This window comes from Macadamia integrifolia, chromosome 14 (genome assembly GCF_013358625.1).
Source record: "Macadamia integrifolia cultivar HAES 741 chromosome 14, SCU_Mint_v3, whole genome shotgun sequence".
In the NCBI taxonomy this organism is placed as follows: domain Eukaryota; kingdom Viridiplantae; phylum Streptophyta; class Magnoliopsida; order Proteales; family Proteaceae; genus Macadamia; species Macadamia integrifolia.
In genome coordinates this window covers 16,264,929-16,277,516 of record NC_056570.1, presented here as the reverse complement: position 1 = coordinate 16,277,516, position 12,588 = coordinate 16,264,929, and the positions used below count along the sequence as shown (strand labels likewise).

The 12,588-nt window shown below is 40.0% G+C and overlaps 2 protein-coding genes across 2 annotated transcripts in view; both read right to left on the bottom strand.

Annotated features, from left to right (window-relative positions):
• Positions 1-265: 265 nt before the first annotated feature.
• LOC122061757 (pentatricopeptide repeat-containing protein At1g25360) lies at positions 266-3,274 on the bottom strand. The gene has a single exon (XM_042625215.1). The coding sequence runs from the start codon at positions 2,806-2,808 to the stop codon at positions 325-327; it is 2,484 nt and encodes an 827-aa protein (XP_042481149.1). The 5' UTR covers positions 2,809-3,274; the 3' UTR covers positions 266-324.
• Positions 3,275-4,160: 886 nt separating this feature from the next.
• Positions 4,161-12,588, bottom strand: part of LOC122061758 (delta(14)-sterol reductase) — a 21,885-nt gene continuing 13,457 nt past the window's right edge. The window contains exons 9-13 of the mRNA XM_042625216.1: positions 9,764-9,845; positions 8,848-8,924; positions 8,638-8,757; positions 4,654-4,728; positions 4,161-4,585 (exon numbers count right to left, since the gene is read on the bottom strand). Of these exons, the coding sequence (XP_042481150.1) occupies positions 4,432-4,585; positions 4,654-4,728; positions 8,638-8,757; positions 8,848-8,924; positions 9,764-9,845 (508 nt within the window). The 3' untranslated portion in view covers positions 4,161-4,431. The remainder of the gene's footprint in view (positions 4,586-4,653; positions 4,729-8,637; positions 8,758-8,847; positions 8,925-9,763; positions 9,846-12,588) is intronic.

Here is a 12,588-nt window from a genome sequence, read left to right as displayed (position 1 = left end):
TTCCAAATCATGAAGACATCCTGAGGCCGGTAGTCGAGAAAAGAAAAGAAAAAATTCTAAAAATTTTGAATTTGAAGAGAGAGATAGACATACAAAAAATAAATAAAAATAAAAATTCTTTTATCTTATTATGTCTTCTGTATTTTTTTTTTCTTTTCTTTTCTCTTCTTGGCTACCAACCATAGCCTAAGATCATGAACTTCCCCAAATCATGAACATTTCCGAAACATGGAAATGTAATAAAAGGGCAGCAAATCAGCAGTCATATGTTAAGTACTTAAATTCATCAACATTCCAAATCATCAATACAATAAAATTTCCAAATCACCAGTAATTGCCACATGAACATTCACCATTACAAAAATGGTGAAACCTCTTCCCATCTCTCACAACAATCTCTCTCCCCACCACCTTCGACATGAACTTGAATGCATTGTGGCAATCACCACAAATCCTTAGGTTTTTGAGAACTCTAACAGTGGCTCCACGGGGAAGCTTCAAGAGCCCATAGACAACTGCAAGCTTCTCACTATGAGTAGATAAGGCATACTCTTTCAGCTCAGACTCCACATCATGCAACACAAATTTTGTGTCTGGAATATACCCTAACTTTCTCATCTCCAGAACTAGTTTCGCAAGATAGTTGTACACCTCTTGCACCTCTGGATGTACTGTGTCATCCACCAAAAACACATGAACATTGTTTGCAACCTCAACCCAGCTACAACCAGGCTCCTTCTTCACTCCTCGATCTCTCATCACTTTCCTCACCTTAGCCACATCATCCCACCGACCCATGGCAGCATACATATTAGACAGCAAGACATAGGTTCCATCATGCTTCGGCATCAGCTCAAAGAGCCGTTCTGCAGCTTGTATCCCTAGGTCCATATTCCCATGAACACGGCAACCAGCAAGAAGTGCTTCCCAGACGGGTGGGCCTGGTTCAAATGGCATTTTCTCAATCACATTTTTTGCCTGTGAGAATTTCCCAGCTCGGCACAACAAATCAATCAGACGAGCATAATGATCTTCTCCAGGGGTGATAGCATACATGCTCTCCATAGACTCAAAATACTGACAACCTTCTTTAACTAGACCAGCATGGCTACAAGCAGAGAGAACAGTGAGGAAAGTGATCCGGTCAGGTAGTATGTCATACTCCAACATTTGCTTGAAGAGCTCAAGTGCCATTGCACCGTGTCCATGCTGCCCAAGAGCTGCAATCATGGCATTCCAAGAGATACAGTCCACATAAGGCATTGTAAGGAACACCTGATGGGCTGCCTCAACAACTCCACACCTTGCATACATTGTTACGAGTGCATTCCCAGCCGATAGGCTTGAATCAAATCCAATGCGAACAAGCAACGCATGAAGTTGGCGGCCCTGCTCCAGTGCTCCAAGTCCTGCACTAGCAGTGAATGCGCCTGCAAATGCATAATCACAAGGTTGAAGGCCCTCTATCCTCATCCGGTTGAACAGCTTTAGCCCTTCCTCACCAAACCCATTCTGCGCAAATCCTGATATCATGACCGTCCATGTCAAAAGGTTCCTCTCTTGCATCATCTCAAACAAACTTTGAGCTTCTTCAATGCACCCTGAATTCACATACCCCGATAAGATTGCATTCCATGAGACAAGATCCCTCTCTAACATGTTATCAAAAATCCACCGCGCCTCAACTACTTTACTACTTTTCCCATACAATGTGACCAATGCATTATTCACAGGCAATGAAAAATTAGGTGCAGGTTTTACTTCTGTCCGCAATATATATGCATGAACCGCCTTGCCATGGCAGAACAATCCTGGAGTTGCACAAGCACTGAGTACACTTGTGTAGGTAAACTCATCAAGCTGAATTCCTAAAGAATGCATCCTCTTAAACAACTCCAGTGCATCAGAAATGAACCCATGGTGCACATAACCTGAGATCATGGCATTCCACACTACATCCAACTTATCTGTCATGAATTCAAATAACAGACGAGCAGAATCAAGATCACCATTCCTGACATATCCCGTGATCATTGTTGTCCATGATAACTCATCTTTTTTAGGCATTTCATCAAATAGCCTCCTAGCAGAGGCCATTGATGAAGAAGAGAATGACGCACACTTCGTATACAGAGATACAAGTGCATTCAATACTGAAACAACAGAATCTGTTCCTAACTTCACCACTTCGCAATGTAACTGCTGACACTGCTTCTCATCATTTACAATGAGGGCCAGTCCACTAAGAACGCTAGTAAACGTGTAGTCATCAGGTGGCAAACTCTCTCGCATCATGTCGCAGAATAGCTTAATAGCAGCATAACCGTCTCCATTATGAGAGTAGCCCGTGATCATGGCATTATAGGAAACAGTGTCGCGAATGCTTAGCGGCGTCCCATCAAATATTTCACGCGCAAGTTTTACAGACCCTGCAGCAGCATAGGCGGCGATCAGGGTTGTCCGCGCAACAATGTCCGGCTTGGGAATTGCGTCGAATAGGTGTTGGGCGAAAACGAGGTCCCCAGATTTGCAATATATATCTATCAAACGGTTGAGGATGTGACCACGGGCTCTGAACCCAGAGGTGTGCATGTGGGCATGGATGGTCCGGGCAAGGGAGTAGGAGATGGGACCCTGAGGGCAGCAGAGCTGCAACTGAGCAGCGTAACGGTTGGCCAATGCTCGGACATCGGTTCGACACAAGAGTTCGGCGAGTGCTGACGACTTGACGGCTGCATGTTTCAAGTTGACATCGGTTTGGCACAGGAGTTCGGCGAGAGCTGAGGACTTGACGGCTGCATGCTTCATGTTTGAGATTACCAGAAACCATGGTTTTTTTCAGCTTCCGAACCGATTTTAGGGAGATTATCACATTCCTCAGACAAACCAATGACTCCGATTCCCGAAGAGATGGCGATTATGCAGTTGAGAATAAATGAACAGGGATTTCGCATGTACTATCCCTCTCTCCCCCCCACCCCTCTGCGATTAAGTTTTCTCTCGTTCCCAAAATCCTAGACCTCTCTCTCTCTCTCTCTCTCTCTCTGAATTCTGAGTCTTCTGACTCCAGGTTGGCGTTCCAAAGGGCGGCCGCAAGGCTGACTGGGTGAGGGTGAGGGTGAGGGTGAGGGGGACGGGAAGGGGAGGGAACTCGAACTGGAGACCTACGCCCACTTGACTGGCCAAGTGTCCATATCATCATTTAGTGCAATAGCCAGAGAATTAATATCCTTGTTATGGGACTTGTCATGGGCTGCCACAAGGCCCACGACTGTTTTGGCTTTCAGACCATGTAACATCTCTGATTTCAGAAAATTAATATCCTTGTTATGGACCCGGGCCATGTACCCCAGCCGTTGGATGCTCATTGTACCTCACCGTCTCACTGCAGACGATTTAGACATATGGTTTCAACATCTTAAGTGGCCAGGGTTTGGCATTGAATCTGATATGCTGAAGATAGAAGAGAATGTCTACGTCAAAATTCAGCATTTACAGCTGATCAGACTTGTGAATAAGTTCGTATGGAGAGTGAGTGTAACATCACTATAGTATAGCCCCAAGGTGCTTGGTAAACCAAGAATAGAGCACAGATGGTTTGATGCTCATTTTGGCAAATGCAATCAGCAACAAGCAATCTATAGTCACCAGCACTTAATACCGTGAAAGCATTATGTAGCTTCTTGCTTATTTATCCTAATAACATAGAAGTTCTTGAATGACAGCCACCTTAACTTCTAGTTAGGACTTTGAAAGGGCTTTATATCAACTTATACAGTTTCGATCTTGATAATAGAAAGATGAACAGTAGCACTGGCTGCCTGTTCTCTTGCTAATGACCAGAGTAACCCCCATTCAGGAGTCGCTGCTGCTGTACGGGTGGGATCCCAACCATGGATGACACATGAGCATCAGCCTTTTTTGCTCAAAACGCCATTACCCTCATTAGCTGTAACCATCCAACGGTAGAAGAAGTCTTTAAACATGGATTTATAATGAATTTTCCTGCACTGAAGTAGATGTTGAAAATGTCCTTTACTCCATTCAAGGATTTAAGTCTTTTCTTCTCTTTTTTTTTTTTTTTTTTGGTGGGGGGATGCGGAAGGCGAGGGTATACGAAGAATCTGGATAATAAAAATGTAACCACAGAGAATCCATAATGCCCCGGCTCAAAACTGCAGATTGGTTTAGTTATGTCAAGAAATACAACTAATTCAACATTTCTGCTTGCTTTGTTCATCTACCCTGCTGCACATCATGATCAAGATGTAAGGCAACAAAACTAAGGTTTGGTTGGAAGAATCCATGCATCTTAATCAAGCACCCAGAAGGATGTAAAATTAAAGGAAATCACAAGATGCATATAATGCACCTAGCAAGGCAAGATACAGACGATGATTGATGAATATGCGACCACTGAGTTGAGCATCTCTAATAAACATAGGGTAGTATCCTCCATGGAACAAGCTTGCAATATTCTGCCCAGACTTCTTTATACTTCTCTGCACACCGAACTTCATCTCTTCTCTCTCTCCATATCAGCAAAATAAGAAGGTAGATAGGGTAGAAGTATGGAACAGGGGAACTGCAAAAATGGGTGATGTTAACAATGACGATTTCATTACTATGCAATATAGAGTAATAGGAAATTACCTGATCCCACAAGGTAGACTAAAGGATAGAGCTACCAGCAGGTCCCCCAAGTAATTGCAGTGCCTTGCGACTCCCCTGCCAGAAAGAGATGAAGACGAGGCATTCTAGAATTAGTTGAAAGTCATAAGATAGATGAAACTCGTGCAAACCACCCTAAACCTTCTGATGAATCCTGATTCATTTAAATGGCTAAAACAGTTTCAGAAATATTTGATGCAGAAAGGGGACCTTTAAAAGTTAAAATGGTCTGGTTGATGGTAACTATAAAGAACAAGTAACCCTCACCATTATAGGAATAAATGGTTATCTATAAGCCAATCCATGAGATATCACATGCAGCCACCCCTGCCCGCTTGGCAGAGGGTGGATGGGTTCAATTCTCTCCCTACTTTGCAAATCCAATGTATAATAGATAACATACTACAGATCAAATGTAAAATTATACTACGTACGATGGGACAATGTAACCTGTAGAAGGTGTCAAGGAAAATGGAGGAACAAATTGAATTTCAAACTTGATAGCATTTTCTCTACCCCACCCCACCCCTCCTGTCCCCGTCCCCACCCCACCCCCCCCCCCAAAAAAAAAAAAAAGGCTGGGTGATGCAAGTGCACTACCTGGAACAGACCCAAACATGTTTGGGATCCCGGACCGAGAACCAGGTCTAATTTGGGTCTTTTTGGTTCAATAGGATATTAAAAATATTTTACTTTATGGTCTATCTTGTAATTGGGTCCATTTGGAGTTTTTGTTACTTTGTAATTCTTTTTTATTGCTGTTGATAGAGTCGTAGGTGGGTGTACCAGTGCACGAGGCATCCGCATTGTGCGAAGTCCCCGGGGGTGGGGGGGAGAACTACTCAGCCTAACCTCGAGAATGTTGAGAGGCTGTTTCGACTGCTTGACCACCAAGTTGCAACATTCGTACCTTATCATCGCACCAAGCGTGCCCCTAACTGAAAGAATATTATTCAAGCTTTGTTCAATTTTAAAGCTTGTGGGCTGGTGCACGTGCAATTCTTCTCCCCCCTCCCCATTTTTCTTATTATGTGATTTTCTCTCCCCTGCAACTCTGATTTTTTCCTAGATTTCCCCTCTTCCTAACGGGCCCTCCACTAATTTGGTATTAGAGCTGAAGGATCCATCACCCTTCCCCCCATCAATCTCTCTTTCCCTTCCCATTCCCCTTGCTTGCTTACCTCTGGTGAGAGCTGAGAACCAAAAAAAGAGTCGACTCTGTTGACGAACAAAGGAATCGGAAGAGAGAGAAAGAGGATCCAAGTTAGATTTTGGGGTCAGCATTGAATTGCAAAGAAATTTAGGCCAAAAAAAGTTGGATATACCAATAGGATAGAGAAGAACAAATATTTTTATTTGGTCAAACACTATCCACACCTTCATTTCTATGTAAAAGATACAAATGCTATTCACACCTTCATTTCTATGCATAACGAAACCAGTACCTGTGACTGAAGAGAGAGCTAAACCAACGATAGGTACAACATATTTATTGTGGTCTGCCAGTAAACTATTTATGGTAACAAGAAAAATCAAAATCGGAATCTTGAGTAGGTTACAATTTACACACACACACACAACTTAATCTAACTAGATTCCAATTAGTAAACCTAAAGAAGATCAAACAGATCACAATAGGGACACTCCACTATCTCCTCCATTGTGACTAAACACAACATATATCTTAACATTTCCCCCTCAAGCTGAAGTGTATATATATATATATATATATATACGTATCAAAGGTTCCAACTTGGAACTAGAAGAAAAGATATTAAAGGTAGCACCAGTCTTGAACATACAGAGCAATCGTAGACGCCAGGGAGCATAGAGAGAACTTCATTCTGCTAGCATATCAACTCAAGCACACCAATCATCAACAAAAATAGTAGAGAAAAATCTGTCATAAATCCAAACAATAATGAATAAGAGGCAGAGAATACCAATCCGTGGTCCAATATCATAGCAACAACAGGAACGCACAAGCCCTTCTCAAGCATGGTACAAAATCTCGCCGAGAGCTCGGAAATATCTCAGGTACAAGAGATCTCGAGACAAAATGACATGCAAGATGCAGATAATACAATATCTCGACCGAGATTTTGGTATCGGGGTGAAATCTCGGCTATCTCAACTAGTTTCGACCCAATCTCAGATATCTCGACTAGTTTTGGCCTGTTTGTGAAGAAAATTACCTCCATCTCCTATTTGCCCCGTTTTTTGGCCAAATCTTACCCAAAGAATCTCGGAACAAGAGGATTTTTTCCTCAACAACAACAAAATCTAACCCATCTTTGTGATTCAATTAGAGAAAAACTTGATTTTCCACCAACAATATAGTGGTTATGATCCAGCCCACCAATTATATCAATACTAAGAGTCTAGGACTCTTAAGACTAGGATTGGCAAAAGGTGAGTACTATTGTCTACTCTAATATATGTCACTCTTGGTAAATCTAATATATGTGATTCAATAATGTATGATGCCTTATTTATTAAACGGTTTATAATTTGATGTATTTTAATTCTTAATGCTTATTTAAGTTGTTTTACTTGAATTATATAACTTCTATTAGTACTAAAGATTGTGCAGAATAGCCTAGTGTAGAGATTATATACAATGTAGACTACCAACCCAGGGTCCGAAGTCAAAGTACCATTTTAGGTTTGAATTTTTAAAATCTAATGTTTCCACAGTGTTTAGAAGGCCTAAAAATAGGTTGGTCGACAATTTTCAAGACCTAACTTGGCCATATGGCTATCGACACCCACCCTGAGTTTTCCTGTAAAAAATACCAGGTTTCGCCGAGATCTCGCCAAATTTTGGTTGAGTTTGGGTGAAAACGAGACCTCAAACCATGTTCTCAAGGAAGGCAGGTAATATGCAGTAATCTCCATAAAGAAGAAAGATAAAATTGCAACATTGGTAGTTGTGAACCAGGTTAAAGTGCATTATAGGTCACTGTGAACCAAGTAGCAGTATAAGAATGCTGGGGACTAAGTAGCAGCATCAGGTAGTTGGAGAACAAAAACTCAGTATAAGGTTGCTAGGAACCAGACAACATAAGGTTGTTGTGGACCACTGATAAATTATATTGTTGCTGAACACCAAAAATAACTATCTTCATAGATTAAATTGTTGTTGAGGACACGAGTAGATGACATGAACAAAATAATAATAATAATAATCTCCAACTGCTAAGGGATATTGAGAAAATTACCATTTTCTGTTGTCTTGGACAACTACCCATAATCAAGAGCAAAGAGGAAGTTCCACAGAGAATTGGAGTGCGATGGTTTAAGTAGAGATATTTTTCTTGAGAGTAACGTGACCAATGCATAGAGGTTAAACTAAAGCAAAGTTTTTAGAAGACAGCAATACAACTAACCATGCTCCATGCAGTAGAATGTTAAGCAATCAGAAAATAAAATATACATAGGATACAGTAAGCAAAGATGAAGATGTTGGGACAGAAAAGCTTCTTTTTTTTTTTTGGTTGAAAGGGACAGAAGAGCAGCAAACCATGAAAGTAAGAAAATAGAAATCAATGATTTGAGGGAACAGAAGAAAGCCCAGGATTTGACAGCACGGAGGGACATTGACTGAGATGGTTTGTTTCTGAACAAAAACCAATAACCACATCAATGAGAAGGAGCAAACCAATGCAAGTTAAAGGAACTAACAGAACAAGAGTTGGACCCAAAAGGAAGTGGGTTCACATAGTGGGCTAGTCATGGCTTCAAAAGGGTAAGGCCCTAGATAGAGGGTACAGTGGTAGAAAAGGATCCAGTGTAGTTGATCCAAATAGTGACAAGGTTTTGCATTTCAAACCACTGGACAAGTCTAAGTTCATTCTCATATCTACCGTACAATAATTTATTTAGAAAATTTGAATAATTTAAGAAACCAAGTTACATACGATTTTATTTCACTACAAAGAGGCCACGGTCAAATGTAAGCCTTACCAATAACCAGAAGCAAGCAGTTTTCCCCCAATGACTTTTGGAGGTGCACCCCATATGGGGGCTTTTGGATTCTTCTTAAATACATGCTTTTGCTTGTTGGCTCCTCTAAAGACTCGATACCTAGACAACAAATGATAAGTGCTACGTCAGACCAGAGTTCATATTATAGGTTAAGTGCAGAGATCACTTTACGATGATAGATGGAGTTACCCAATCAGAAAAATTAAGCAATTTGTAAACATAGCAGCTTTTGTTAGCTCCACTTTGTTTCTCAAAAGCCACCAACCCTACACCAAGATAAAAAACTAATCAATCACATGAAAATCTTGCAATGGTATGGATGATGTACGAATTGTACCATGTCCAGAGTTTGAAAACTTGATATCACTATGAAGCATTACATAACATGATGAATAACATTTTTCTTTAAATACAGATGCATCCCATTAAATAAGGCTGTCAATGGGCATTTAGGTAAATAGAAATGCCAAAGCAGAAATTCAAGTTGATTCTAGAGATAGGGATATTTAGAAATTCTAAAACAATTGAGGATGAGGTCTGAAACAGTTCCTAATTTGGACTAATAGAAAGGAATTAAGTAACAAGATTTAGTAACAAAACATTACACTTTGCTGAAGAAAATGTTGATGTATAAGAAAAGAATATACATTGATGAAGAGAACCATAAGATTATCAAAAGAAGAAAAGAAAGAAACAAGCATCACCATGTGTTTCAAGAAAGTCGAAAGTCCAATTAAACAAAGAAGACTGAAACAACTAAATTCATCCGGGATAATTATCTCTTCCCAGTTATGGCCAACCCACCAGAACTAAACAGGAACCTAATGAAAAACAAAACTCATAGATATCACCCTGCAGCTATTCTAAGATATTTACTAATTCATTCCTTGAATAACAAGCTTTATGCGGTATGGAGTATGATACCCTAAACCCCCCCCCCCCAGTAACGCAAGATAAGAAGACATTCTAACTCAATGTAGAGCTACTGTTAACGAGGTATCCAAAATTCAAAGTACTAATTTGTAGTTCAACACTGACTGAACTCTTGGTGTTAAGAAATAAAGACGGGCAATCTAAATTCATTTTATGGCTATTGTTTACATGCCTGGATACTAAAAGTGAAAGGAATCCACACTAGATCTCCAAACACCAACATGAAGCCCAACCTCTCAGCAATAATGTCCCATCTATAAAAAAAAACCAATAAAAACACATCAGCTTTGTGAATGAAATCGATGAGAGGATCACATCTTTACAGTTACCAAATGAAGGGAGATTAAGCACACTAATATTGGAAGTGCAACCATAAACTTCAAGAAAATGAATGAAGATGTAATATTGGTGCATTGATTGTATATGATTTGTCTTGATCAGCGATAAAGCAAAGCCAACACAAAGAAATGGAAAGTAGATGCACAAAATGTTGGAGAAGTCGTCATAAATCTTAAGGAAATGGAAGAACATAACATGATGGTGCATTGATAATGATTGTCTTAAATAGGAATTAGAAAAGGCCTAGAAAGACAGAGAACTGGTAAGTGCATGCACCCAATGGCTGTAACTCCCTTAGCAATTTGCAGACATCTCCAACAAGATGCCTTTAATAGTAAGAAAAGTTTTATGACAAGACCATGTCCGAAATTAATTTAATTACAAAACTTTGAACTGATTCAGTTTTTTAATGGATCCAGCACTTATCCATAGTTGACATGACGCCTACCCATTCAAGGCGCCCAAGGCAAGACCATATTACATGGTAATTTTCCATATTCCGGGTATTTTCCATATTCAGAAATATTTTCCACATTACAGGCATATTTCCTTCATCATCTAGGCATATTCGCATGGGCGAGTCAAGACATAAGGCGCCTGGTCGCCTTGGGCTTCAAGGTATGCTCTTGTCCCCTAAGCATCTCCTTAGCAACTATGGTCTTGTCTTTCCTTGGGCTTTCTAACCATCCAACCAATTGCTACCTCAATCAATCCTAATAGGTTTTTTTTCTGACAAGCATGAAAAATAGATATGTTCAAGGTAACAGATCATTGATCACTGCAGTGAATAAAACAGTTCTTGAGCATACAAAGAAAACATAACGAGTCATCCAAGACATTGTCTACACACCATTTTAGCTAATTAGACAACTTCAATTTCCATTTGGAATTTAAAATTGCATTACTAGATCTCGAATCTTTGCAAAGAGGAAGCGATTCAGTAAGAAGGAATTGTGATTGACATGAAACCTTAAGTAGTCCACCACTCCAATTTCAGTGCTATCGGTGACCAAGTTTGCTTCTAAATCAATATTGGAATATCTGACAACTTTTAAATTTAAAAAAAGATTGCACACATTTAATTACTCCCAAGATTGATTATTATTGTGACCCAAATTTTTTGAGGATGCCAACTACATGACTTGGCTATTTGAGATACAATAATGCTAAATAAAGAGTATCTCTTCAAAGGGTCAAAGTTAATGCTGATTCTCAATGCCCTTCGTGATCTTCCAGTTTACTTCCTTTCTCTATTTACAATTCAAGCAGGTTGCAAAATTGAAGGGCTTAAGAGGAATGACAGGAAGCAGTGGAGGCATAAGGCTTTTGGATGTGATTATTCAAACAATCCTGGGTTAATTGATGAGGAGTTTTTTATTTGAAACCTGAGACCTTCAGTGAAAGATGAAAGCAAGCATAATTGGATGGAGAAATATGGAATGGAACGATCAGTCATCACTTGGAGATATGGTACTAGTGGTCGTAATGGGAATTCTAAGGATCCAGGACTCTATCAGAAACACTTTGAAGAGATTGGGTAAGATTTGCAAGGAAAAATTGTGCTAAGATGTGTATAATCATAGGATACGCACTGTGAACCTACTTGATATGGCAGTGAAGATACAAATTGTAGTTGGTGAGTGGTCACCCTAATGAGGAGATTACTGAGGGGCAATTATTTGCTAACTCCCCTAGATGAATGAGACATGACCCCCTAAAAGAACTCCCTTGAAGATCATTTACATTTTGACAATAGATCTAATAGTTTAATCATGGCTAGTTATTTCGTGTAAGTCGGTCCATGTTCAATTTATTATGGAAATCAATTTGGGCTTCATGTTCTGCTGAAAGTAGCATAATTGGACAATAGATCATTCCACATCCAGAAGAAGGTTTATTACTAACTTGTGCAAGGCAACCAGAGAAACAAGGCGGCACCTCCAGCCATAGTTGTCAAGGCGACGCCTTGGCGTCCAAGCGTTTTTTTAGGGCCAGGGCGAGGGACGCCATTGCTGAAGTATAAAAGGCGGTCGCCTTTGGTATCAAGGCGTCCAAAAGGCGTTGCCTTTGGCGCCTTGGACGACTTGTTATGAAAGGCGACCGCCTTGGTTTTTTTTTTTTTACTTTCACTTAATAATTTGTTTTTTATATTCTAATTCTAAATTTTTCATCTGATGAAGTACAGGTTTTTAAATGGTGTGAGATGCATGGAATCATTTTACTCCTCAAGTGAACAACAAAAAAAAAGAAAAAGGTTTGGTGGTGGGGGGAAATATAACATGAAAGGATTTTTTTAAAACCCTCCATGTTTCTCTGGTTCTCTCTACCGGCCGGTGAACTCTCTCTCTGCGACTCTGCCATTACAAATTTACAATCGTATCGGAGAACTTTGGATTCAACCGACCGATTGGGTACAACTCTGCGACTCTCTCTTCAACTTCCTCTGCCATTACAAAGAAAAAGGTATGTTTGTAATTTTTTTTTCCCACCCTACTACTTCGTCTTCGAGCTACGAATTTTTTTTTTTTCCCTCTTCTTCCTCTGCTTCTTCTTCGTCTACGTCTTTATTTTTTTCTTCTTCTTCTTCTTCTTCTTCTTCCTCTGATTCTTCGTCTACGACTCTTTTTTTTTTTTTCTGCTTCTTCTTTGTCTGTGACT

Bases quoted from the DNA above. Each gene is read 5' to 3' on its own strand.
- LOC122061757 (XM_042625215.1), bottom strand. From the start codon at position 2,808: ATGAAGCATGCAGCCGTCAAGTCCTCAGCTCTCGCCGAACTCCTGTGC.